Below are 27,349 nucleotides of genomic sequence, written 5' to 3' on the forward strand. Positions count from 1 at the left end.
TAAAAAGGAAACTCCATACTGTTCTCCATAGTGGCTGTATCAATTTACATTCCCACCAACAGTGCAAGAGGGTTCCCTTTTCTCCACACCCTCTCCAGCATTTATTGTTTGTAGGTTTTTTGATGACGGCCATTCTGACCGGTGTGAGGTGATACCTCATTGTAGTTTTGATTTGCATTTCTCTAATGATTAGTGATGTTGAGCATCCTTTCACATGTTTGTTGGTGACCTGTATATCTTCTTTGGAGAAATGTCTATTTAGGTCTTCCGCCCATTTTTGGATTGGGTTGTTTGTTTTGCTGATATTGAGCTGCATGAGCTGCTTGTAAATTTTGGAGATTAATCCTCTGTCAGTTGCTTCGTTTGCAAATATTTTCTCCCATTCTGAGGGTTGTCTTTTCATCTTGTTTATGGTTTCCTTTGCTGTGCAAAAGCTTTTAAGTTTCATTAGGTCTCATTTATTTATTTTTGTTTTTATTTCCATTTCTCTAGAAGGTGGGTCAAAAAGGATCTTGCTGTGATTTATGTCATAGTGTTCTGCCTATGTTTTCCTCTAAGAGTTTGACAGTGTCTGGCCTTATATTTAGGTCTCTAATCCATTTTGAGTTTATTTTTGTGTATGGCGTTAGGGAGTGTTCTAATTTCATTCTTTTACATGTAGCTGTCCAGTTTTCCCAGCACTTATTGAAGAGGCTGTCTTTTCTCCACTGTATATTCTTGAATCCCTTATTAAAAATAAGGTGACTGTAATGTGCGTGGTTTACCTCTGGGCTTTCTATCCTTTTCCATTGGTCTATATTTCTGTTTTTGTGCCAGTACCATACTGTCTTGATTACTGTAGCTTTGTAGTATAGTCTGAAGTCCAGGAGTCTGATTCCTCCAGCTCCGTTTTTCTTTCTCAAGATTGCTTTGGCTATTTGGGGTCTTTTGTGTTTCCATAAAAATTGTGATATTTTTTGTTCTAGTTCTGTGAAAGATGCCATTGGTAGTTTGATAGGGATTGCACTGAATCTGTAGATTGGTTTGGGTAGTATAGTCATTTTCACAATGTTGATTCTTCCAATCCAAGAACATGGTAAATCTCTCCATTTGTTTGTATCATCTTTAATTTCTTTCATCAGTGTCTTATAGTTTTCTGCATACAGGTCTTTTGTCTCCTTAGGTAGGTTTATTCCTAGGTATTTTATTCTTTTTGTTGCAGTGGTAAATGGGAGTGTTTCCTTAATTTCTCTTTCAGATGTTTCATCATTGCTGCATAGGAATGCAAGAGATTTCTGTGCATTAATTTTGTATCCTGCAACTTTACCAAATTCATTGATTAGCTCTAGTAGTTTTCGGGTAGCATCTTTAGGATTCTCTCATGTCATCTGCAAACAATGACAGTTTTACTTTTCTTTTCCGATTTGGATTCCTTTTTCTTCTCTGATTCCTGTGGCTAAAACTTCCAAAACTATGTTGAAGAATGGTGGTGAGTGTGGCCAACCTTGTCTTGTCCCTGATATTAGTGGAAATGGTTTCAATTTTTTACCATTGAGAACGATGTTGGCTGTGGGTTTGTCATCTATGGCCTTTATTATGTTAAGGTAAGTTCTCTCTATGCCTACTTTCTGGAGGGTTTTTATCATAAATGGGTGTTGAATTTTGTCAAAATCTTTTTCTGCATCTATTGAGATGATCATATGGTTTTTACCCTTCAATGTGTTAATATGGTGTATCACATTGATTGATTTGCATATACTGAAGAATCCTTGCATTCCTGGGATAAACCCCACTTGATCATGGTGTATGATCCTTTTAATGTGCTGTTGGATTCTGTTTGCTAGTATTTTGTTGAGGATTTTTGCATCTATGTTCATCACTGATATTGGCCTGTAGCTTTCTTTCTTTGTGACATCTTTGTCTGGTTTTGGTATCAGGGTGATGGTGGCCTCATAGAATGAGTTTGGGAGTGTTCCTCCCTCTGCTACATTTTGGAAGAGTTTGAGAAGGATAGGTGTTAGCTCTTCTCTAAATGTTTGATAGAATTCACCTGTGAAGCCATCTGGTCCTGGGCTTTTGTTTGCTGGAAGAATTTTTTTTTTCTTTTTTCCGTACTCGGGCCTCTCACCGTTGTGGCCTCTCCCGTTGTGGAGCCCAGGCTCCGGATGTGCAGGCTCAGTGGCCATGGCTCACGGGTCCAGCCGCTCTGCGGCATGTGGGATCTTCCTAGACCGGGGCACGAACCCATGTCTCCTGCATCGGCAGGCGGATTCTCAACCACTGCGCCACCAGGGAAGCCCCCTGCTGGAAGATTTTTAATCACAGTTTCAATTTCAGTGCTTGTGATTGGTCAGTTCATATTTTCTATTTCTTCCTGGTTCAGTCTTGGGAGGCTGTTCATTTCTAAGAATTTGTCCATTTCTTCCAGGTTGTCCATTTTATTGGCATATAGTTGCTTGCAGTAATCTCTCATGATCCTTTGTATTTCTGCAGTGTTAGTTGTTACTTCTCCTTTTTCATCTCTAATTCTATTCATTTGAGTCCTGTCCGTTTTTTTCTTGATGAGTCTAGCTAATGGTTTATCAATTTTGTTTATCTTCTCAAAGAACCAGCTTTTAGTTTTATTGATCTTTGCTATCATTTCCTTCATTTCTTTTTCATTTATTTCTGATCTGATCTTTATGATTTCTTTCCTTCTGCTAATTTTGGGGTTTTTTTGTTCTTCTTTCCCTAATTGCTTTAGGTGTAAGGTTAGTTTTTTTATTTGAGATATTTCTTGTTTCTTGAGGTAGGATTGTATTGCTATAAACTTCCCTGTTAGAACTGCTTTTGCTGCATCCCATAGGTTTTGCATCATCATGTTTTCATTGTCATTTGTTTCTAGGTATTTTTTGATTTCCCCTTTGATTTATTCAGTGATCTCTTGGTTATTAAGTAGTGTATTGTTTACCCTCCATGTATTTGCATTTTTTCCAGATTTTTTCCTGTAATTGACATCTAGTCTCATAGCATTGTGGTTGGAAAAGATACTTGATATGATTTCAATTTTCTTAAATTTACCAAGGCTTGATTTGTGACCCAAGATATGATCTATCCTGGAGAATGTTCCATAAGCACTTGAGAAGAAAATGTATTCTGTTGTTTTTGGATGGAATGTCCTATAAATGTCAATTAAGTCCTTCTTGTTTAATGTATCATTTAAAGCTTGTATTTCCTTATGTATTTTCATTTTGGATGATCTGTCCGTTGGTGAAAGTGGGGTGTTAAAGTCCCTTACTATGATTCTTACTTGCACTTTAAATAAAGTAAGTACTCACATAAGTAGATGGAAATCCTAATAGATCATGTGAACGAACCACTCCTCTTCTCAACCTCTATGCAGGTGATCTCCCAATTCTCCTAAGCCCTAGCCTCTCTCCAGGGACTCAGATCCATTGTTCCTCATAAGCAGCTAAGTCTCTGCCACCACGACTCCCTCAGCCTTGGGCTCAACAATGGAGTCATCTGTAATTTGTCATCCCTTCCTCCCCAACATTGATTTATTACTTTATATAACAAACACTTATATAGCACTGTTTTAAGTGCTGAACAATTATTACCTAACTTAAACGTCTTAACATCCTATAATTATTCCCACTTTAAAGCTTGGGAAACTGAGGCAGAGAAAGACCTTAAGTAACTTTTTTAAGGTCCACAGCAGGAAACGGCAGAATCTGGGATGTGCTTGAGTCCCTACTTTAAACCATCACATTGCGCTGCCTCTCCAGATCAGTGCTAAGTTCATCCAGAGTCTACCTCTGAAATGTTCCTTACACTTTTCCCTTCCTGTTTCCTTCCACCGGCACAGTATTAGCTCAAGTCTTCAGTGTTTCTCATCTCAACTACTACAATCATCTCCTAAACAGCTCTCTCCAAATTTCTTGTCTTCCGTAGCCAATGTATCCTTCCCAATGTTACCAGATTGCTAGCTTGAAGTATGGATATAATTTTATCGCTTTTTTGCTTAACAGGCTTCAGTAGTTCCTCATTTCTTCCTGATTTATTAGTAAACTCTTTACCTTGGCATTCAAAGCCCTTCACAACATGGCTTCAACTTAGCACTCTAACTCTTTCATTTCCCTATTCTTTAATTCAAGTGAATTTAGTTGAACAAGTCCTATGCTTGCTCACTTTAGTACTTCTGCTCACACTGCTTCTGCCTACGTACAATGCCTTTAACCACTGCCTCTCCCTAACAAAGTCCTACACAGCTGTGAAGCTCTACCTTGAACGCCGCCTCTCCCCCAAAGCCTTCCCAATCAGATGCATCTCTCTCCCCTTTGCCCTTTTTTTTTTTGCGGTACGCGGGCCTCTCACTGTTGTGGCCTCTCCTGCTACGGAGCACAGGCTCCGGGCGCGCAGGCTCAGTGGCCATGGCTCACGGGCCCAGCCGCTCCGCAGCACGTGGGATCTTCCGGACTGGGGCACGAACCCGTGTCCCCTGCATTGGCAGGCGGACTCGCAACCACTGCGCCACCAGGGAAGCCCCTCCCTTTGCCCTTTTTTTAAAAAAGGTTTTCTCTATCAAAATGATATTCACAGTATCTTCTAAATTTTGCCCTTTCTCTGTTTTGAATGATGGTTATTCATGATGTTGTCTTATTTTGCTTCTATAATGTAATGACTCTGAGGGCAACGACTCTTTTATACATCCTCTTCCCTGTAGTGTCTAATAAAAGAAGTTTATATAGTAAACCTGCAATAAAAATTTGTTAAATGAAATTGAATGTACAGGCTAGTTACAATAATTCTTAACATAAGTGAATGATAAAAAAAATGAGAAATCTCTTAAAGAAAAAAACTGTTTGAAATAAACTTAATCCTTAAAAATAGGAAGATGATCAAACACTTGAGGATCTAGTGAACGATGACAGAAAAAAACTTTACAGAAAAACAAGGTGTAGAGGATGAAATCCTAACCCTTTGTACTACACGATGAAAAATGTGTCAAACATGTGAACAGGCACATGCACAGATAAGACTATTGGCTAATGGGGTGTTACCTTGGCAACTGTTTGTTCGGCGATGGTGCTAGGCCGACGCTGGCGGGCATCAAGTCTCTGCTCCACAGGAAAACTGCTCCTATGTGATTTCAGGCGCTCCACCAACAAGTAATAGATGGCAGCAAAGTGGTTATAGCTCTTGTTCTGCAAAGCCTGGAAAAGAAAACAAGTGCCAAAGGCAGAGAACCATAAAAACCAATTCAATGATTTAAACCTTTCTAAAAAATGAGGGAAAAACACAACATTGTAAATCAACTATACTTCAATAAAATTTGAAAAATAAATTAAAAAAGGAGGGAAGACACCATGTGTTCTTAAAAACAAGCAAAGTAACAAGCAAAGTATGCCTCAAAACGAAAACTATTCCAGAATTTAGAATAGAAGACAGATAACTTTATTAATTGTATAAAGGATGATACCTCTGAATGACTTGACTGGCTCTTTTACATTAATAGGATCCATTTATTTTTTTGCATTCAGAGAAAATGCCATCATTGTCTCATGCAGACATTGCCCAATGCCGTTATATGGTGCCATCTCATAGCTGCAACTAGGCTGTAAGGTTGTTTAGTAACCTGAGCCCAGAGGCTCTAATTCCACAGCCTCGACACAAGTCCAAACCATTGCAAACCCTGAAGTCAATGATTAAAGTCTTTGGGGATATTTCTGGTGATTATTTTGGGCTGGAGAATGACATCTGGATGCTAGGTTGAGAGACGCTGGGTCTCCATTCTTAGGTAATTTTTTCCTCTTGTTTTTGCGGTCCAACCCTCTTGAAACCTTGAAAATAAAGTCACTTCCCAATTTTTCACATCCCTAGCTGGCCAGCTCTCCCAGGATACTAACGGAACAGCAAAACAATGGCTCCTTTGGCGTCTAATTCCACATGACAGGCTGCATGAGTGCTGTGCAGTGCAGCTCAGATGCAGAGCACTGGCAGCAAACATCACAGGCCGGGGAACTGCACTCACAGCTGCCTTCAAGGGCAAGTACAAAAAACCTCTCTAAGCACGTGATGAGCAAAGCAGGAAAGCAGTCTGGTTTCATTTATGACTGCAATGAAGGAAAAGGCAGCACAGTTTGGAGCACTTTATCTTCACAGGGGGGCGTTTTATAGTCTTTCTTGTCATGCTTCATCCTGAAAAACACTGTTTGTTCTTTGCCTGTTGCAGGGGTATTAAACATATGTATATCCTATGCACATGCCAGCTGTTAAAGGACAGAAACAAAGCTGCCAAGGAATTTCCTAGGTTCATGACCTTCTCAGTTCTATGACCCATAAAACTTCCAAATCAGGAATCCACCTGTTTTTGCCTTCTGAGTTTCTTCAGTTCACAACCTAAACCCGATGCCTACCCTTCTTGTTTCCTGCTCAGCCCTCAGCCTTGTTCCATATCTGCACATTTATGTTTCATATAAACTAGCTTATTACCTGTATAGAACTTCATGTTTCATCTTAGAAGAAGCTTTCTACTTTGTATTTGCTAAGCTTCCATCTTTGTCTTTTCTCAATCCTATATAAACACTTCCTTTTGAATTTTTTTGGCAGTTGGGGCAAAGGGAGGAATTTTTATATTGATTAAAAACAAACATAAATATAGTGTGATGAAATCTTCAGGGAACACTGAACAGTAGGCCTAGGTACTGGGATGGCTAAAAGACCAGGACGACAGGTATGAGCATGAAATTTCAAGTTACTAAGTACAACAGAGTTCTAAAATTTCTTGAGTCGAATCTCTGACCACTTTACCTCAATGGTTTTCTGTTGATCTATTCCAAGGCCGTGCATCAATCGCAGAACCTGTTCATTAAACTCCCCAATGGATGGCTCATTTTCTTGCCCTTGTGGATAGAGAACAGTTCTCTGTACAGGAACTTCTACGAGCATCCACTTATGCTCCTTGATTTGAGCTATGGTTAGCCGTTTGGACGGGTCTAGGACCAACATCCTTCGAATAAGGTGCTCACAATCTACAGAAAACACAATGTTACAAAAGTCACGTAAATCACCTTGCACTTTGGGGTATTGACTTGACTCATGTGACTTTGTACAATGGTGTTAATCTTTGTATCCTCCACAGTGCCCACTGGAAAGCAGAAGGTCAAATGAATAAATGAATACCTGAAGGCTACTTGTATTTGTCAAGTTCACATGATGAATGCTCGCGCACAAAATTAACCATCACTGTGAATGAATACTTAAGAAAAAACAGGAGGGTATAGATCTATCCAATTCTGTACTTAATGAACCTTTTTACTGAATTTCTCAACTTACAATATCTAGACACAGACTTAGATTTCCACTAAAGAAAAAAACAAGCCTTCTTCCTAGAAAAAGCAAATAAACGGTTCCTTACAGTCACTTCTGAGGCTGATACACTAAGGCTATTAAGTGAGGCTGGAGCTCTCCAAGGGACTGTTGCTATTCTCCGTATCAGTGCAACTGAGAAAAATGTACATGAAACACTAGACACTTCTGATGACACTAAGTAAACTGCACTGCTGCAACCCTGGGCACTAGCTTATTCTCTGAGCTGACATCATATTCTTTACTACCCCCACATAAACTAGCCTTTTATCACTTGCTATGTTCTAGGCACCATGCTAAGAGCTTTACAGAGCTTAATTTAATTAATCCCCACAATACCCCTTTTAGAAACTATTGTTATTTCCATTTATAGACTGAGGAAACTGAAGCACAGAGATATAACTTGCCAAGGCCAGACTGTCTGTAAGTGGTGGACTCAGGATGAAAACCAGGTGGTCTGGCTCCAAAATCTATCCTCTTAACTACTAGAACATTACTTCTGTTACCAGGAACACGCAAATTAAGGATAAAAACCAAAATCTAAACTGAGTAAATTTAACTGCTGCCCATGCAGCAAACCAATACAAGACTGGAAGGGATTATGGCACTTCATCTTAGTTCAATAGTTTTGCTAGTTGGTTTTAAATTTAATTTAGTAACTTCCCACCAAAAGATGTGGGAAAATCCATTTCATACTTAGAGTGAAATGGTTGTGAATCTGTATCTACAAAAGGCTTCTCTAAGTCTAAAATAAACCTGGTTGTTTAGTAGTGTATTGTTTAGCCTCCACGTGTTTGTATTTTTTACAGTTTTTTTCCCTGTAATTGATATCTAGTCTCCTAGCGTTGTGGTTGGAAAAGATGAGGTATCACCTCACACCGGTCAGAATGGCCATCATCAAAAAATCTACAAACAATAAATGCTAGAGAGGGTGTGGAGAAAAGGGAACTCTCCTGCACCGCTGGTGGGAATGTAAATTGATACAGTCACTATGCAGAACAGTATGGAGGTTCCTTAAAAAACTAAAAATAGAATTACCATATCACCCAGCAATTCCACTACTAGGCATATGTGCTGAGAAAACCGTAATTCAAAAAGATACATATACCACAATGTTCACTGCAGCACTATGTACAATAGCCAGGACATGGAAGCAACCTAAATGTCCATTGACAGATGAATGGATAAAGAAGATGTGGTACATATATACAATGGAATATTACTCAGCCATAAAAGGGAATGAAATTGAGTCATTTGTAATGAGGTGGATGGACCTAGAGTCTGTCATACAGAGTGAAGTAAGTCAGAAAGAGAAAAACAAATACTGTATGCTAATACACATATATGGAATCTAAAAAAACGGTACTGATGAACCTAGTGGCAGGGCAGGAATGAAGATGCAGACCTACTAGAGAATGGAATTGAGGACACCGGGGGGAAGGGGAAGCTGGGACGAAGTGAGAGAGTAGCACTGACATATATATACTACCAAATGTAAAATAGCTAGTTAGTGGGAAGCAGCTGCATAGCACAGGGAGATCAACTGGGTGCTTTGTGATGACCTAGAGGGGTGGGATAGGGAGGGTGGGAGGGAGGGAGACGCAAGAGGAAAGAGATATGGGAACATATGTATATGTATAACTGAGACACTTTGTCGTACAGCAGAAACTAACACAACATTGTAAAGCATTTATACTCCAATAAATATATATAAAAATATAAATAAACCTGGGACATTTATAGACAAGGGTAAATGGGAAGACTTGCTGTTCTTAATCTGGGAAATTTTCTGTTTCCAGTTATGAGTAGGAAGGTTAGAATTTCTCTCACCTACATGGAAGGGGTTGCTTATTTCTACGGCTTTTAAAGTGACTCAGTCACTTTATTTGGCACCCAAACTTAGAAAAAGAGAAGCCTTTGTTTAGGCACTCATTTTCAGAACAAATTCTGTAAAACATAATTTTAAGATAAACAGGTTGTTACCTTCTGACATGAAATACGGAATCCGGAATCTTCCTTCTAACACTCTCTGCCTCAAAATTGGAAGAGTCGGTCCATCAAAAGGTAGAGCTCCACAGACAAGGACGTAAAGAACAACTCCCATGCTCTAGGGAAGAAAACAATGCAGTCTCTTTTCTACTGAGAACTTCAAACACTCTTTGTTTTCCTAAATATCCTCAGGGCTCTTAAAATCATATGGACTGAAAAATTCCTGTTTGAATTTACTATTTTCTCAGAATTAAAAAAAAAAAATCTGAAATGCTGACCAGTGCAATAAAGCATCCTATAATAAATACCAAAAGAATTAAATTAAATCATTTTGATTAAACTTTAAATCATTGCTGATATTAGTATGATAACATCTTTCCCTAGAAATTCTTTCCTAGAATCTAATTCAAGATGCTCTGACTAATTTTAGTCCAGTGGACAGGGAAAGTATGAACTATTGACTATGTGTTAGGCACCGAGAGATTCCGAGATGGGCCAGAGTACCAATATTATCATTATAGATGCATTTAACACAGCAAAGCAAAGAAATACCCAAATATCCAGCTGTGGTCCTTCATACTGCTGCCCTTCAAAGACTTCTGGGGCTGCATAAGGGGGGCTGCCACACCATGTTGCCAGCAGTTCACCACTTTTAAAGAAATTTCCAAAACCGAAATCTATTGGGATGGAAATAAATGTTACTTTCATCTGTGCTCTCAAACTATACTGAATTTCTCATAATAATTTTATAATATGCTACATTAACAATATCACCACTATTCACTCTGTGAGTATGCGATGGCATGTATCTTATGATGTTTCCTTAGCACTCAGCACAATGAATAGCAAATATTAAGTATTCAGTAAATATTTGTTGAATGAATGTGTTAATGAATTAAGTTTTCTTCTCAAAGAGAATGAGCGAAAGGCTGGAAAAAGACTTTATCTCTTGTATTTTTAAGGCTGAAAGAAAAGTCCACTGATATGGACAATCAACTTGAATTTGATAATCTTAGAATTTCAATTACTCCATGATTAAGAGCTCTTGAGCTTATATGGTTTATAAAAAAAGAAACAAATGAGTAAAACTCTAAGATATTTACCTAAACACAACCAAGGGACCGGCTGCTCTCACAGCCCCAGGCTAGCAAGATAAATATAACATTTTAAGGCAACTGAGGACAGTGTTTCCTAAGTAACAGCTCTCTAAGTGTTGGCCCGCACATCCTGAATTAGGCAGATACTTATCTGAATAGCTCATTAACATGCAATGGCCATGTGGCCCAGCCACAGGCCACCTATCACCAATATCACTTGTTTACTCATTTATGGAACCGGTGGCATTATACTTCAAAATAGTTAATGGCCTGCTCCTTATGATATTAGTCACACTGAATCTGCAGCTTTGATAAACAGCATGCCCTCTGGAAACACTGTACTCAGATGCCTTCAATATGCATGAAAGTTACAGCGGAAGACAAATGCAGTGAGATTTGGTATAAATGCAAGCTTGTGCTCTTTTGCTAAGCCTTCACATAGTCACATGGTCTTAGTGAAGGAACAAATTTCTGTTGTTTTGTAAGTTAGAGCCAAAATGTCTCATGCTGCAACAGACTCCTGGCTGAAGGATACACCTCAGTGATGGGAACTGGCTCTACTCTGGCTGGTGTACACAGTGCATGGAGAGTGAGCTTTCGGTGGTGCCCCAAGGGGACTGGAACAAGTCTCCGGCGCCAGACTGACTGGCTGCGTGACATGCATTCAGTCTTTGTGAGCCTCAGTCTCCCCAGTTGTAACACTGAAACATTGTAGTCAGCGGGTTGTTATGGGGATCCAATGAGTTAACAGAAACTCACACTCCACTCACACCCTGAGACTATGGTGTGCTTCTGTACCTTAGGGGAGGCATTCTCCTAGCTCCCTGACATAAGCAGTAGTAACAGAAACAGTCATGATCCCCAACACCACAGCCTCATGGCAGAGTACGACCTATGAAGTAAGGGAGACCTACAGCTGATTTCCAGTTTTGCCACTTTCTAGCCTCAAGGCCCCTACGTAAATTATTTAATTTTCCTGAACCTTATTTTCTGTATCTATAAGTGAGGGGATAATCCACCTACCCAGATAGGATGCTGTGAGGATTAAATGAGACTAAGAATGTAAAATGCCTGGAGCACAGTAGATGTGAAGTGTCAGCTACCAAAGCCATCATTACCAATTACTGCCTTTCAGAGAAAAGGGTCCTGAGAAAATACACAGGAAGGGTAAAGACAGTGTGGAGAAGCTTAGGGGTTCATGAGAGAAAAGATGGTGTATGTGGGGAAAGAGACGGTGCATCTAAACCTGGTGGAACACAGCTGTGGCCTGTCCTTGGCATCCAGGAGTACGAGGCGTACTCCACAACGTAACTGCAGTTCAGTCCTACGCTCGGCTTTCCAAAATGACTGTCAGAGAGGTCTTATCTTCTCAATTCCACCTGTAGGACTAACCACTCACATCACATCACAACCCATGTGTCCATATTGATAGGTGTTTCTAATTTTCTAGAAAAACTATACTCTCAAACGATCCAAGGACTAGATGTTCAAATAACATTTAAAGAGGAAAATGTTACTTTCACTCACAGAAAAGCCCAAGAAGCTCTGGGAAGTGTGTTTGGAGATCATGAAGTAGGTCCAATAATTGCTGTACTTTAAACCATAATCACAGGATGAGTTTTAGCACATGTAAGTTGAGAATACTCTCTAAATAGCACTGGAACGTTTTAACGTCTCACAGAGCCATTCCAGAACTCCTTCATTCTGAACCTTCCCTGACTCTTGTAGAACGAACTCAAAGAGTGACTGGGACAGAGGTCTGTCAGGAAGGTGGCCTGGACTCTTTACTCCCCTAGGCTCTTTCACTGGACACTTCATAGGCAGGAAGAGAGCAAAAACTAGGAAAGCACCATGGTGCCTGTAGTAGCCTAGTCTCAACCTTGGCTGTACACATCTGGGACAAAGAAAGCGTCCTGTTACCTTAGAAGAAAAAGGGTACTAAACAGATGTTACTTCTATTTTCTGTAGGTTACTGAAGAAAACAGGAACTTGAGTCTGTAGGAACATTAAGAGAAGCACTGAAAGAAAATCAGGTTCATTAAAATTATTATAATAGCATTTATGTAGATGTCTTCTATAACCCTGTCAAAGCACTTAAATATTTTACTTGTAATCATCTGATGTATGGGTTAAGGAAAGCTTTGGAGTCAGGCAAATCTTGGGTTTTCCTCTTAGCGGTGTGATCTCGGGCAAATTACTTAATTTCTTTGCAAAATGGGGACAATGTCTACACTTCACAAAGTTATTATGAGTAACATATACTCACAATAAGTGAGTATATGTAGATAAGTACACTTACATCATAAGTAGATAACATAATAATGCTTTAGGCATGCTATTGGAACAAAGCAGGTGCTCAATAAACAGTAGCCACTGAGTACGCTACTCAACAGAAGAGAAGAATAGCAATTCTTCTTCTTGTTTTACTTATCCGTCTTCTCTATCAGACTAAACTCCTTGAGAGTAGAGAAGGGGGAAATGATATATGTCTGTTCCCCTAGGACTTAGTACGCTGTCAGCACACAGCAGCTGTTTAACAAAGGTTTGCTGAATGAATATGTTGTCATCGTGTCTTTTAAAAGTGTCAGAAGCTGACCTAAGCTCTCCTAAGATAATTTCTTCTTAGTAACCCCATGAGGTAGCCTTATTTTAGGAAAGAGTGAGGGTAGAAAGTTAAGTACCTTGCTAGAGGTTACACTAAATTGCAGACTTACCAAGTCTGGCTACAGAGCTCTCACTGTTAACCACCTTTATGTCTTTCTCTGGTACAGTGATATGTAGCTATTTTTGAGCAGGTTAATAATTGTCAGGTTTAAGAAGTGGCAATGGGAAAACACTTAAAAATAAAAGCCTTTTTATTTCTTCACAGGAATCTGGACAATTTGCTTCATTCACAGTCTGCAGCTTTCTGCCTAAAAGCATATAGTGAAATGAGGGGCGAGCAAGAGGGATGAAATACGAAAACGGCAGAGCTATATAGGATTTTTTTCTTTAATGTTTCTTTAAAAATTTATTATTTATTTGGCTGCTTCAGGACTTTGTTGCCACATGTGGGATCTTTAGTTGTGGCATGCAAACTCTTAGTTGCAGCATGTGGGATCTAGTTCCCTGACCAGGGATCAAACCCGGGCTCCCTGCATTGGGAGTGTGGAGTCTTAGCCACTGGACTACCAGGGAAGTCCCAGGATTTCTTTCTTATCACTATTTATTCATGTGGAATGGTTACTTAATGTTTCACCACACCAACCAAATTCATTGCTTCCTTCATTAAACATTTGAGTGCATACATGTGTCAACCACTGTGCAAACACAGAAGATAGTCTCATAACAACAGAGAATAATCAAAGACCCCACATTATCACCTGACTTTTGAAAAGCATTATGAAAACAGTCACATGGGCATTCCTCTCTATGCTAGACCCAGACCCAGCCTGGCTTTGCTGGAAAGGAAAGTTTAATGTCTAGTTCAATGTCTTCTCAAATGTTCTGATCTACAAGTTAATATCTCAAATGATGGCTGCTATGTCCCTCAGACACTTTTTTGCTTCCTGTTTCTCTGTCATAGAATGTATGCCATGTTATGTTGGATTCACTTTGATATTTTTAACTTTTAATTTCCAAATAGTTTTACAGAAGAGTTGCAACAATAAAGTGAGAAGAATTCCCTATGCCCTTTATCCAACTTCCTTCCCTAATGTTAACATTTTACATAACTCTATTAGTAAAATTATCAAAACTAAGAAAGTAACACTGGGCTTCCTTGGTGGCGCAGTGGTTAAGAATCCGCCTGACAATGCGGGGGACACGGGTTCAAGCCCTGGTCCGGGAAGATCCCACATGCCTCGGAGCAACTAAGCTTGTGCGCCACAACTACTGAGCCCGTGCTCTAGAGCCCATAAGCCAAGCCACTGAGCCTGCGCACCACAACTACTGAAGCCTGCACGCACCTACAGCCCTTGCTCTGCAACAAGATAAGCCACCGCAATGAGAAGCCCGTGCACCGCAACGAAGAGTAGCCCCCGCTCACCACAACTAGAGAAAGCCTGTGCGCAGCAACGAAGACCCAACATAGTCAAAAAATAATAATAATTAATTTAAAAAAAAAGTAACACTGATTCAGTACTATTAATTAAACCATGGACTTCATTAAGATTTCGCCAGTGTTCTCTCTAACGTCCTCTCTCACTGCAGGGTTCCATAATGCACTTAGTTGTCATGACTCCTTAGTCTTCTCTAATTTCTAATAGCTCCTCAGTCTCTCCTTGTCTTTCTTGACCATGACCAGTGCTGGTCAGGTATTTTGTAGACTGTCTCTCAGTTTCGGTTTGCTGGATGTTTTCTCATGATTAGATTAAAATGATTGCTTTTTGGGAAGAACATCACAGAGGTGAAGTGCTCTTCTCAGGGCATCATATGATGGGGTGCAGGTATTATGGCTTAATTATTGGTGGAGTTAACCTTGATCTATGGATTAAGGTGGTGTTTTCTGGGTTACCCCATTATAAAGTTACTATTTTTCCCCTTGAGATTAATAAATATTTTAAAGATATATTGAGTCTATATATACCCTGTTTCTCCTTAAACTTTCACCCATTAATTTAGCATTCGTTGGCAGATCTTGATTGCAGCAACGATTACTGTGGTGTTCTAACGGTGAGCTTTCATTTCCCTCATTCCTTCTACAGTTATTAATTACAACTCTTCAAGAGTTGTCCCTTCTTCCCCTCTTATTTATTTACTCATTAAACTATTTGTTTATTTTTTACAATACTGTCATATTATATTCATCATAAGTATTTATTTTATTCTTTGGGTTATAATTCAATACTATTGTTATTTATTTTGATGCTTAAATAGTTCCAGCTTTGGCCACTAGGAGCTAATTCAGGTTGGTTCCTGTATCCTTTCAACATGCCCCCATCCTTATAAAATTTCATTTTAAGTATTTCCTTATCTCTTGGTACCAGATGTTCCAGGCTCATCTTGTACTTTCCTGCCCCATCCCATGAATCAACTGCTTTTCCAAGGAGCCCTGATTCCTTTTTTTTTTTTTTTTTGTGGTACACAGGCCTCTCACTGCTGTGGCCTCTCCCGTTGCGGAGCACAGGCTCCGGACGCGCAGGTTCAGCGGCCATGGCTCACGGGCCCAGCCGCTCCACGGCACGTGGGATCCTCCTGGACCGGGGCACGAACCCGCGTCCCCTGCATCGGCAGGTGGACTCCCAACCACTGCACCACCAGGGAAGCCCGCCCTGATTCCTTTTACAGAGGAATGGTATTTAGAAACCAAGACTAAGACCTAGATGTACTCACTGCAACTGGGCTGACACTGAGTCTAGGCCCTGTCATCAAACAGAGGAAATATACATATGAATGCTTATCAGTGTACACACACACACACACACACACACACACACACACACACACACTCCTATATTTGTTTTTGTGCCTGTCTATATGTATATGTATTAAGAAAAAACAATAACCCATGAATTCATACTGATACTTCTCACTCCAATTCAGGGTTCAGACTAGCATTATTTTGATACTATTTTTATTCATACATGATTGACTAAACAACTCTGACAAAATTTTGAAGGTATAAAGAAGTTTTTTTCCTCTGCGGTAATTTGTCATTTGTATGGGAGTAATTGGTGGGAGTAATTGCTTGAACTCTCACTCATAACATACCTTGAATTTGTCAGATCAATCAAGATTTTCAACATTTCTTGAGCACAGTAGGGAAAAGACAAATCTTTCTCAAAGAACCTCTTAGCTTCACAATTTTAAGATATGAAATCGTAAGAAGTTTTTGAAACAAAATGACAACTAGTCCTTCACATGGTGTATGAATTATAATCAAATCCCAAAACCATTTATGTCTTGCCTACTTTGGACTAGGCATTACACACTTGGTATTTTTGTATATATTATCTCATTTAATCATGATGACAGCCCTGTGAGGTATGAATGTCCTTACCTTACAAAGGGGGAAACTGAAGCTGAAAGTAGCTAACTGAATTGCCCAAATATCTACAGCTGCAAGTAGCTTAGCCAGTATTCAAATACAGGGCCTTTGAACTCCAAGACAGGTGTTCTTTTTTTTTTTTTTACTATACCACAGATGTTCTAAGAACGTCACTAGTCAGAGAAGTTGTTTTTATTTTTTTTGTTGTAAGGCCTCATAGTCAGAGAAGTTTAATCCAACTTAAAATTGGAGATAAGGCTGTTATAAACCCAGGAAAAATCCTTTACATTATATAGAGATGAGAGATTTTCTAATTTATCCCTCTGCTAGCAGAAGTCGACAGGTGAGGGCTTTCTCATCTCTACAATATTGAATGCTATGTTAAAAGCATCCTTAATAAATGAATGGGAATAATTAAGATGTTTGCAAAGTAAATGTCAAATATACACCTACATTCATTTTAGAAATCTATATTGATTTTAAGAATGTGTTAAAATAGACACATCTTGTCCTTTTCATGGGAAGATGATTTATGTTCCTATCCCTACAACGCTAAGGCATGTACTCCAAGTTTTTACTTTAACGTTAGTTTTGAGATTTCCTGATATATCCATATTTTCTCACCTGGTTTCTGTGTGGCCTAAAATGTTGATAGAAGAGAGTGTTTGGGGTAGTCTCTAACCACATTAATTAGTGTTGACTGACTCATGGAAATCAACTTGGCCTTAAAAGCTGAGTCTTCTAATTACCTCACATCTAACTAGTAACAGACCATGGATATATTTGAAAACAGTATTAGAACTACTATTATTGTTTTCTGCTTTATATTTTGAAAGTGACTGACCTGAATCTTCCTGATAACAAAAATCAATTATTATTACTGTCGTCACTAAATCACATAAATTATCAGTGCCCAATCGTCATTAGCAAAGGGCTAATCTTTTAGGAATAACAGGGCCTTCCTTACACAGAGTAAATAAGCTGATAACTGTCTGATGGGAACAAAGCACATTAGTGAATACTGTCGGAGTGAAATAGATCAAACATTAGCATGCATACAAATCATCTGGGGAACCTGCTAAAATGCAGGTTCTGATTCAGTAGGCCGAGGGGTGGGATTGAGAGTCTGCACTTCTAACAGACATCGCAAGTGATGCTCATGCTGGTCCCCAGACCACTCTTCCAGTAGCCAGGAAATAAAGAATGAAACAGAGGTTGTGAAAAAGATACAGGTGTTAAACAGTTTGTCGCTGTTTATTGTTGCAAGATAATTATAATTACTAAATACTTTCAAGATTTAATATTTAAATAACAAAGACTAAATAGAAGTCGTTAGGTAAACAATTTAAGTCATTATTTTAAAAAGGAAAAAAGCAACCAAAACTTTGAAAACCAGTCTTCAAGCTAAGAGAAAGTAAATGATTTCTAGGAATCAACACAACCAAGGCAATTTTTAATCTCCAGCAGTGTGTTATAATGTCTAATTTATAATTTTAAAAATCCTCCTACAGAGAAGCAGATGGTTTTAGGGTTAAATTTATCCTTGTTTCTAAAATTACCAGTAGAATTCAGATATCCAGTCTTGCTGAAGAGTTACACATCTTTTGTAGTTATTATAATAGGAACGAAGAAGACAATTATGAGGAAATGAAAGCGGACAAATGAAAGGTAGTAGAGTGTGGAGACGGAGCTGACCCACTGCACAAACTGAATACCGATCAGCCAACGCTGACGTCACTGCATACCTTGTTGCCCACCAGCAAGAGGCCAGCTGCACAGTTTACTTCCAAACACCAGTCACTCCCTCCCTACCTGACAAGAGGACACAAGAACAATCATCACAGTTGAGATGAAATGTGATTCTGCTGACCACTGTGAGACATCTATTTGTTCAATGAGAGAGTTCAGTGAGCTAAGAAGCAAGTAAACGCTCTTCCTCAGCCCAAAATGGAGTGGGGGAGGCGCAGGGAGGTGAAGAGGGGAAACACAAAACAAAAGGAAACAAAACCGTTTGAGCTGTCTTCCATATTCCAGGCTTAATGTGCGGCTAGTGCTAAGTAGGCTTGAAGGATAAAGACAAGGTCTCGTTGTGTTTGCTGATGCAAAAGCTCTTTGCACATTTTACATAATACTAGTGGCAGGAGGATAACAAATGGGAGACTTTTAATAAATATTTTACTAACAAAACCTGCTTCAGCCTCTCCCACCCTTTTTCGGTTCCAGGGCACAAAACTAGAATTATACGTACAGAAACCCTGTCTCAAGGTCTTCTAATAAGCAGGAAGGTTGTTAGAAGCAGTCATGAGAGATGATGGGCTACTCAGAGATCATAGGTCAATTCAGAAAGGAAGCATTCCTCTTGGGCTAAAGACAAGTGACTTGTGATGCACAGGTCAGATTAATCAGGCTTATATCACATTACTAATTACACTGAAGGTCCCTCCAAGGAAAAAAAAAATTAATTTACATCAAGCAGAGACAATTTAGAATATAAATGATAAACTTTCCTTGTACCTCTGAGATTTGTATTAATAAGGCTTTAAACCTTGGTAATTTAAAAAAAAGACACGGTGGGGGGGGTTATATGGCTATCAAACTTTTCAGAATTTGTTTTCACATGGAATCAATTATACTCTGAATACAAATAATAGCTACCTTTTATGAGTGTTTACATGGTGCCAGGAACCTTAAATAACAATTTATTTGGGACTTCCCTGGTGGTCCAGTGGGTAAGACTCCGTGTTCCCAATGCAGGGGGCCTGGGTTCGATCCCTGGTCGGGGAACTAGATCCCGCATGTATGCCACAACTAAGAGTTCACATGCCACAACTAAGGAGCCCTCATGTCGCAACTAAGAGTCTGCATCCCGCAACTGAGAAGTCCACATGCTGCAACTGAGAAGTCTGCATTGCCGAAACTAAGACCCAGCACAGCCAAAATAGATAAGTAAATAAATAAATATATTAAAAAACAAAACAAAAAGCCCCCAATTTATTTAACAAAATCTTAGCTAGTACTAACTATGTACCAGGCACTGTTCTAAGAACTTTGCAAATATTAACTAATAACCACTACGAGATATGAACTTCTGTCATTCCCTCTTAACTGATAAGGAAACTGAGGACAGAGAGGTTAGGTAATGTGTCCAAGGTCATGCAGCTACTAAGTGCAGTGCCAGGGTTCAAATCCAGGTAGCCTGGCTCTAGAGCCCATAATCTTACCTATGACCTCTCTGTGTCTAACATTATCACTAATCCCTACAATGTTCCTGAGAAATGGATTAATCTCTGTTTAACAGATTTGGAAACCTAGGCTCAGTGAGGTTAATTAATCAGCCCAAGGTCACACAGCTACTAATGGCACAGCCAGAATTTGTACCAGTACTGTCTGATATCAAACTCTACATTCTTTATGAGAAGCCTTGTTTGAATTGTGATATTTTCTGAAAACCTCCTCCGAGTAATTCATATATATTAATTCTTATCTAAGTATTCATTATAAACATTTCAGATTAGGAAAGTTGAAGAGTAAAACTAAATGTCCTTCATCTATTTACTCTCAAGTTAATGCCTAAATAGTCATAGCCAAAATAGCGTGGAGGAAACAGTACTGCAATTATCAAAACCAATGAAAGGGACTTCCCTGGTGGTGCAGTGGTTAAGAATCCGCCTGCCAATGCAGGGGACATGGGTTCAAGCCTTGGTCCGGGAAGATCCCACCTGGCTTGAATTCTAGGTCTGCTACTTATTATCTGAATTGCCTTAGGAAGTTATTTAATCTCTGTGTGTTTCAGTTTTTTCATCTGAAAACAGAGTACCTGCAAATAATGAAGGCTCAATAAATGTTAGTTGTGATACTAGCTTAACCAGAGAGAACAACTTTAGGTCTCTGAGATTTTACCTGTCTTCTAGATAAAAATTAGAAGGCCTTGAATTTCAGATATTCAAAAATAAAAATAGCAAAAACAAACAAATAATTAGATTTCACATAATGACAGAAATACTGGGTTTATCTACCTATACTATAGGCTAGAATTATAGAAGACATTATTACAGCCAGGCAAAACTTGGTTATAACCTTAATGGAATATTCTGCATATTTTGTTTGCAAGGTTTTCTGATGTTCTATTTTGACACTGTAATTCCTATAGCATATGACTCCCACCTCTAACCTTTCTTTCTCTGCCTGAAATGACTCCCAGAACTCCTTTAAGGTATTGTTTTTGTGAAAGCTTTGTTCTGGCAATAAAGGAATGTAAAGGTGAAGCAGGGGTTTCCCCTTCTTTCTACAGAGTAAAGAACTTCAAAAAACAAGAGTCCTCTCTGAGAAGGACAATTTTAGGGCAGCTGATACTTTCAAGGAGAAGTAAACAAAAAATTACAGTGAAGTGCACTACAGAAAGTTTGCAGAAAGGAGTGAAATGAATGAGACCAATGGAAGGGCCAAAAGAAGAAGGAAAACTGGGAGAAATGAACATATATTATAAATTACGGAAACACTAATACTGTATTTTTAAAACTAAAAAGATAAATCAGTATAAGTCTTCATATATAATGGGAATGTAGCAAATTAACTTAAAAAACACTCTTATTCAGGCAATTCCATTAGGGAAAAAAAAAAAATCACAGACTACAGAATGAAAAATCCATTACTTCCCTGAAACAAATGTGACATTGGTGTTTAAAATTAATTATTAAAATTAAAGTAAGTAAAAGTTAAAGTAAGTAAAAATTATTTGCCTTCTCTAAAATGCCCAAGTTGAAAATGAATGATAAATGGCATAGAAATAAACCAGTTAAATGTACAAATCAGAGGCTTTTCACTTATATTTTATACCACAGTGCAGCAAACTAAGGCAGTTGTTTTCTCCCTAAACTTAGTGAGTCCAGTGAGTATCCAACCTAGCTAGTCAGCCACTTCTTGGTCAGCTTCTCTCATGTGGATGCCTCTGTCCCTCTTTAATACCCTAAGACAAAACACCACCACTTACAGCTTTGCTAAGCTTTTGCTTTGTGCCCCTTATTTTCTTCCAAACCCTAACCAGAATAAATCTCTCTCTCTCCTTCCCACACCTACAACCTCTACTGCTGTACTCTAGCACACACCCACATTTTCTTAATTGGACTACTACATTAGGTTCTTGATTAGTCTTCCTGTCTTCAGTCTCACCCCCATCTCCCACCTATCTTCACTCTGTGGCCAGAGACATCTTTCTAACATGCAAATCTAATCACCTTGTCCCAGTCCCACTTCATCTCCATCCCCGCCTTAAAATTTCCAATAGGCTATGCCCCCTATTACCTACAGAATAAACTCTAAAATCTTTTTCATGGCCTTCAAGACCTTTCATATTCTGATCTTCGCCTACCTGCTCTTCCTGTATCAATCCCCCATAACTACAGATTTTACATTTAACTAATATTGAGCAATGGTTCCCCACCATTACAATTTCAATCTCTTTCTCTCTCTTGTACCTGTGGTTATTTACACAGTTCACCCGTCCTACTTCTGTTTATCTCCCTGGCAAGCTTCTAACTCATCTCTCAAGCCTAAATTCAAAGAGTTCCTTCTTTGTGCAGCTTCCTGACTTCTCAGATAGACTGATGTTCCTACATCCCTATTGCACTCTGTACATATATTTTTTGGCAACTATTATATTGTATTTTCATTATTCTTATTTCCGCACCAGACTTTTACGATCACAGGAAATGACTTTTTGATTTGTATCCTTAGTACCTAGCATAGCACAGTACCTGACACATAAATATTTATTGACTGAATGAGAGTTCTGACCATGTGAAAAAGGAAACTTGGAATATAAAATATTTATAAAAGATTTTGCGAATTGTGAAAAGGGTAGGAGGAAAACTAGCAAAATAATCCTTAGTCTCCATGTTATAAATCAAAACCCTATTGTATCAGAAGAAGGCAAGGTGCTTCTCATTCTACTGCCGTTACCTCCTTTGTCATTCTTCTGTCTACAATCTCTGTTGCAGCCACCAGTCGTAATTAAGAGAGCAGGGTAGAGCACCAGCAACCTATGCTACTCCTCCAGCCCTATCAGCCCCTCCAATCATCACACACTCAGTGGAGTGCCACAAAGGGGCCTGAACACAAATCAGACTGAGGATACAAATCAGACCCCAGTCGTAGTCCTGCCACGGTGTGCGTTGATAAGGAACTTATTTCCCTTACTTTTCATTATTACACATAGGACTAAGGAAATGAATAAAATACATTCTGAGAGAGCTTGATGTCATGGGTGGAGGCTCCTGAATCTCTGCCTGAAGGTCTGTTTCTGCACCCTGAGTGCCATGGCTCATATCTGATCACGGTAGAGCCAGCTGTGTCCCAGTTACCTGCTATTTTGATATTCATGTTGTTATCCAGCAGAAGATTTTCAGCCTTGAGGTCACGGTGCACAATCTTCCGACCGTGACAGTAATCAACAGCAGACAGGATTTGCCAGAATTTGCGCCTCGCCTCAGACTCATTTAACCGGCCGTGATTAGCAAGGTAGTCTGTAAAAGAAAAAAGAATTGAGAATTATTCACAGACACCAAAAAACCCCACTATTAGTATTCAGGATTCTTTTTTTTCCCCTCAAAAAGTTCTTTTTAGAATCTCAAAATTAGTTAATAACAATAACAATAAAAGAATGAATGAAGGGAAATACAGCACACAGAGACTCAAGTTCAAGGTCCTGGCTAAGTGCCTTTTCCTCTCTGTGCCTCAACTTCCTCAATCATAAAATGAGAGGGTTGGTCTTTTTTTTTTTTTAATTGACGTGTAGTAGATGTACAATATCATGTAAGTTACAGGTGTACAATATAGTAATCCACAATTTCTAAAGGTTATACTCCATTTATAGTTAGCCTATAAAATATAGGCTATATTCCCTGTGTTGTACAATATATCCTGGTAGATTGTTTTATACCTAATAGTCTGTATCTCTTAATCCCGTTACCCCTATATCGCCCCTCCCTCCTTCCCTCTCCCCACTGGTAATCACTACTTTGTTCCCTATATCTGAGTCTGCTTCTTTTTTGTTATATTCACTAGTTTCTTGTATTTTTTAGATTCCACATATAAGTGATATCATACAGTAAACAAAAAACAAAAAAAGTTCTTTTAATAATGAGAGTTAGTGTTCAAGTAAAACGCTGTTTTCCAAGTTCCTTGCCCTGAGAAAAGTAATTCTAATCATATTTTCACTGGAGCCCAGATACGTGGAGAGAGCCCAAGACCAGACAATAGCAACTGGCATAATATCCACAGTACAATTCAAAATGCTTTTTTAGGTTAAGAGATACAAACTATCATGTATAAAATAAACAAGCAACCAGGATATATTGTACAGCACAGGGAAATATAGTCAATATTTTGTAATAACTTTAAAAGGGGTAAATCTGTAAAAATACTGAATCAATATGTTGTAAACCTGAAACTAATCATATTATAAATCAACTATACTTCAATTTAAAAAAATGTCTTTTAAAGCCCAAACACTCTCTCTGTTCTTTGTTGAAAATTTTATTGAATATTTTTCCTAACCACATTTTAAAAATAAAATTTATTTAAAACAAAGAACATGAATAAATTCTGACATCTCATCAGACGAGGGATATCTTTCCTTTAAACAACCATTCATGAAGTTACTGTACAAACCACCTGTAAAAGGAGATACAACGGTCCCTGAAAGTAACTTAAATAATTCTCACCCTGTTCTCCTCATCAGTGGAGCAATTCTGATATACCCCAAAACATGCAGACTTGTTCTCAAAACCATGTTCTTTAAACAAATATACTGTGCAAGATACATTAGCTATTTTTGTGCTATGTTATAATATCTATTAAAGCAGTTTATTCGAAAATTAATTCTGTATGAATTAATTCTGTATGAATTCAATAAAACTAAAAACATTACAATTTATTCAAGTTTTACCTGAAGATCTAAAAGCCCTCTGAAATGGTCTTTTGAGGGAAAGGGGGTCAACATAAACCTTGAAACGCTTTCCTATTTAAGATTATTTTACGAAGTTAGGAACTGTATGAATGAATGAATATTTATAGTCACCTTCACATATTTTCTGCTCTAGGCTTTGGTTTTACTAGTTTTTAAATTCCATGCCTTGGCTCATGCCATCCTCAATATGTATTATAAAATTTACTAACATTTGTACAGTACCTTACAGTTTATAAAGCATGTTCATGTCACAGTATCTCACTTAATCTTCCTAAAAGCCCTCTATGATAACTACTACTCTAATTCCCATTTTGTAGATGAGGAAACTGAAGATCAGAGTCATTAAGTAATCTGGCTGAATTCAGACAACTGGTAAGTGAATGGCTGATCTGGAACTAGAACCTTTGAAAGAAACTGTTTTAAAACTGTAACAGGCTTCTTTACTAGACTCCTACTGAAATCCTAACTATCCTTCCAAAACCCTGCTCAAATGCCACCTTGCCCTAAAACAGTCCCTCATCACTCAAGTAGTAATAATCTCTTTCCTCTGAACTCCTTATCACTTATAACACACTGTCTCACACTTTAATTATCTGTATATATATCATAATATCTCAATGTGCGTGCACATCTGGGTGCACATGCAGACACAAACAGCCCTAATTCTAACACTCTGTGTATAAGAAAATAAAAGATACCATCATTTAAGCTTCCTGAGGATAGGGGCCATGTCATTCTCTTCTGCACTCCCCACACTGCTTAGCACTATGCACAAAACAGCACAGGTGAAGCACTTACTAAATACTTGTCTGACTAGTGTCTTAATATGGATGGTATCATGAAACGCTCCAAAAACAGTATTATAAAAGTATGGAGTAGGAGTGCTATACTCTACATGTTATAGGCTTTAAATGTAAGTGAACATTTTGTATATTTTTCTATATCTGCTAGTATCACAAACCAAGATGATCAGCTCGTCACAACTCCCCTTTGCCTTTACAGAGCACACACAGTAGCCATTCATACTTGTGAAGGGGAAAAAAGGATCACTTAAGAACTAATATGTAGACTTTTCGGCCAAAATGTCCGAACTGTTATCAGAGCGACTATAAGTAAACTGGCAAGTGAACAGTGTGCTTTCTATTCAAAAGAGTAAACCAGAGCCTCATTTCTATACTGGATGAGCTGGGAAATCTAATAAAGGATTGGATCCTTGGGCAAACAGAAATGCCCAAGGGGAGTGCAATACGTTTTCTGTAAGGGATTATCTTTTGGCTAGTTAGTAATATCTTTCCTAAGATTCCACACAAATGCTACTTAAACTGTATCTATCACTAGATGAGACAATTTTTTCACAAATGATTGACTTCTCCAAGTAGACAAAATTTCTTCCTGTTGAAAATTCTGCATCAATGGGTCAATGGGAAAGATTTTTGAGATTTCGACAACACAGAGAAACCTAACAGATCCAATGTGAACAAGTACAAGTTAATACATGTGGAAAAATAACCTGAACTATTGCCTACAAAATGAGTCTTGGGAAGCACAGCACAATCTACAGTAATTGTTTTTTGAAGCGATCAGTCCAAACTGGAACCACTAGAGCCAAGGGGGTGAAAAAGCTTTGAAGCCTGGCAGGAAGGGGACTGTCTGAAAAACAAAGGTGTGGTATATCTGAACCTAAAATTACCGTTTGAAGCTACAGTCATCACATGTCAATAAGCCTGTAACACACGGTGAGAAAAATGACAACATCCATGTTCCAGAGATTAAGAGACCAACTATTTAAAGAGATGGTATTTTCACTTCTTAAGTGAAAATTTCAGCAAGTATTTAAGCATATCTATGATCTTCTTCCCCACTCTTTATGATTTCTGCAGTGTAAACATCCTCCAAAACTATACTATTTGCTGAGAGATGAGAAAGTAACTGAGGCAAAAACCTGTGGCTGCAAATTACATCAGTTTAGGTTTAGTATATCATCCCCATGAGGGGCACTGTTATCAATCCAAGCTCAAATTAATGCACAAGGTCTAAAGAGAACATGCAAAAAAGCACACATTTCACATTAAAAAACTACTTAATTATGGTAACAGAAAAAACTTATATACTATACATAGAGAATCTGAAAGATGCTACCAGAAAACTACTAGAGCTAATCAATGAATTTGGTAAAGTTGCAGGACACAAAATTCATGCACAGAAATCTCTTGCATTCCTATACACTAATGATGAAAAATCTGAAAGAGAAATTAAGGAAACACTTCCACTTACCATTGCAACAAAAAGAATAAAATACCTAGGAATAAACCTACCTAAGGAGACAAAAGACTTGTATGCAGAAAACTATAAGACACTGATGAAAGAAATTAAAGATGATACAAACAGATGGAGAGATATACCATGTTCTTGGATTGGAAGAATCAACATTGTGAAAATGACTATACTACCCAAACCAATCTACAGATTCGATGCAATCCCTATCAAACTACCAATGGCATTTTTCACAGAACTAAAACAAAAAATTTCACAATTTGTATGGAAACACAAAAGACCCCGAATAGCCAAAGATCTTGAGAAAGAAAAACGGAGCTGGAGGAATCAGGCTCCCAGACTTTTGATGATATTACAAAGCTACAGTAATCAAGACAATATGGTACTGGCACAAAAACAGAAATATAGATCAGTGGAACAGGATAGAATGCCCAGAGAGAAACCCATGCACATATGGTCACCTTATCTTTGATAAAGGAGGCAAGAATATACAGTGGAGAAAAGACAGCCTCTTCAATAAGTGGTGCTGGGAAAACTGGACAGCTACATGTAAAAGAATGAAATTAGAACACTTCCTAACACCATACACAAAAATAAACTCAAAATGGATTAAAGACCTAAATGTAAGGCCAGACACTAAAAAACTCTTAAGAGGAAAACACAGGCAGAACACTCTATGACATAAATCACAGCAAGATCCTTTTTGACCCACCTCCTCTTAGAGAA

At 38.4% G+C, this 27,349-nt stretch overlaps 1 protein-coding gene across 6 annotated transcripts in view; it reads right to left on the minus strand.

Moving 5' to 3' along the window:
* The window catches only part of SIK2 (salt inducible kinase 2), a 131,399-nt gene that overhangs the window by 24,239 nt on the left and 79,811 nt on the right, over nt 1–27,349 (minus strand). For all 6 annotated transcript variants that reach the window (XR_004350957.1, XM_032638913.1, XM_032638909.1 and 3 more), the window contains 5 exons: nt 22,743–22,904; nt 9,871–9,995; nt 9,313–9,436; nt 6,772–6,992; nt 5,022–5,174 (listed from right to left, as the gene is read on the minus strand). Coding sequence is in view for 5 of the 6 variants with exons in the window: in XM_032638913.1 (XP_032494804.1) it covers nt 5,022–5,174; nt 6,772–6,992; nt 9,313–9,436; nt 9,871–9,995; nt 22,743–22,904 (785 nt within the window). In the remaining variant the exon portion in view is untranslated. The remainder of the gene's footprint in view (nt 1–5,021; nt 5,175–6,771; nt 6,993–9,312; nt 9,437–9,870; nt 9,996–22,742; nt 22,905–27,349) is intronic.

This window comes from Phocoena sinus, chromosome 8, assembly GCF_008692025.1.
Source record: "Phocoena sinus isolate mPhoSin1 chromosome 8, mPhoSin1.pri, whole genome shotgun sequence".
In the NCBI taxonomy this organism is placed as follows: domain Eukaryota; kingdom Metazoa; phylum Chordata; class Mammalia; order Artiodactyla; family Phocoenidae; genus Phocoena; species Phocoena sinus.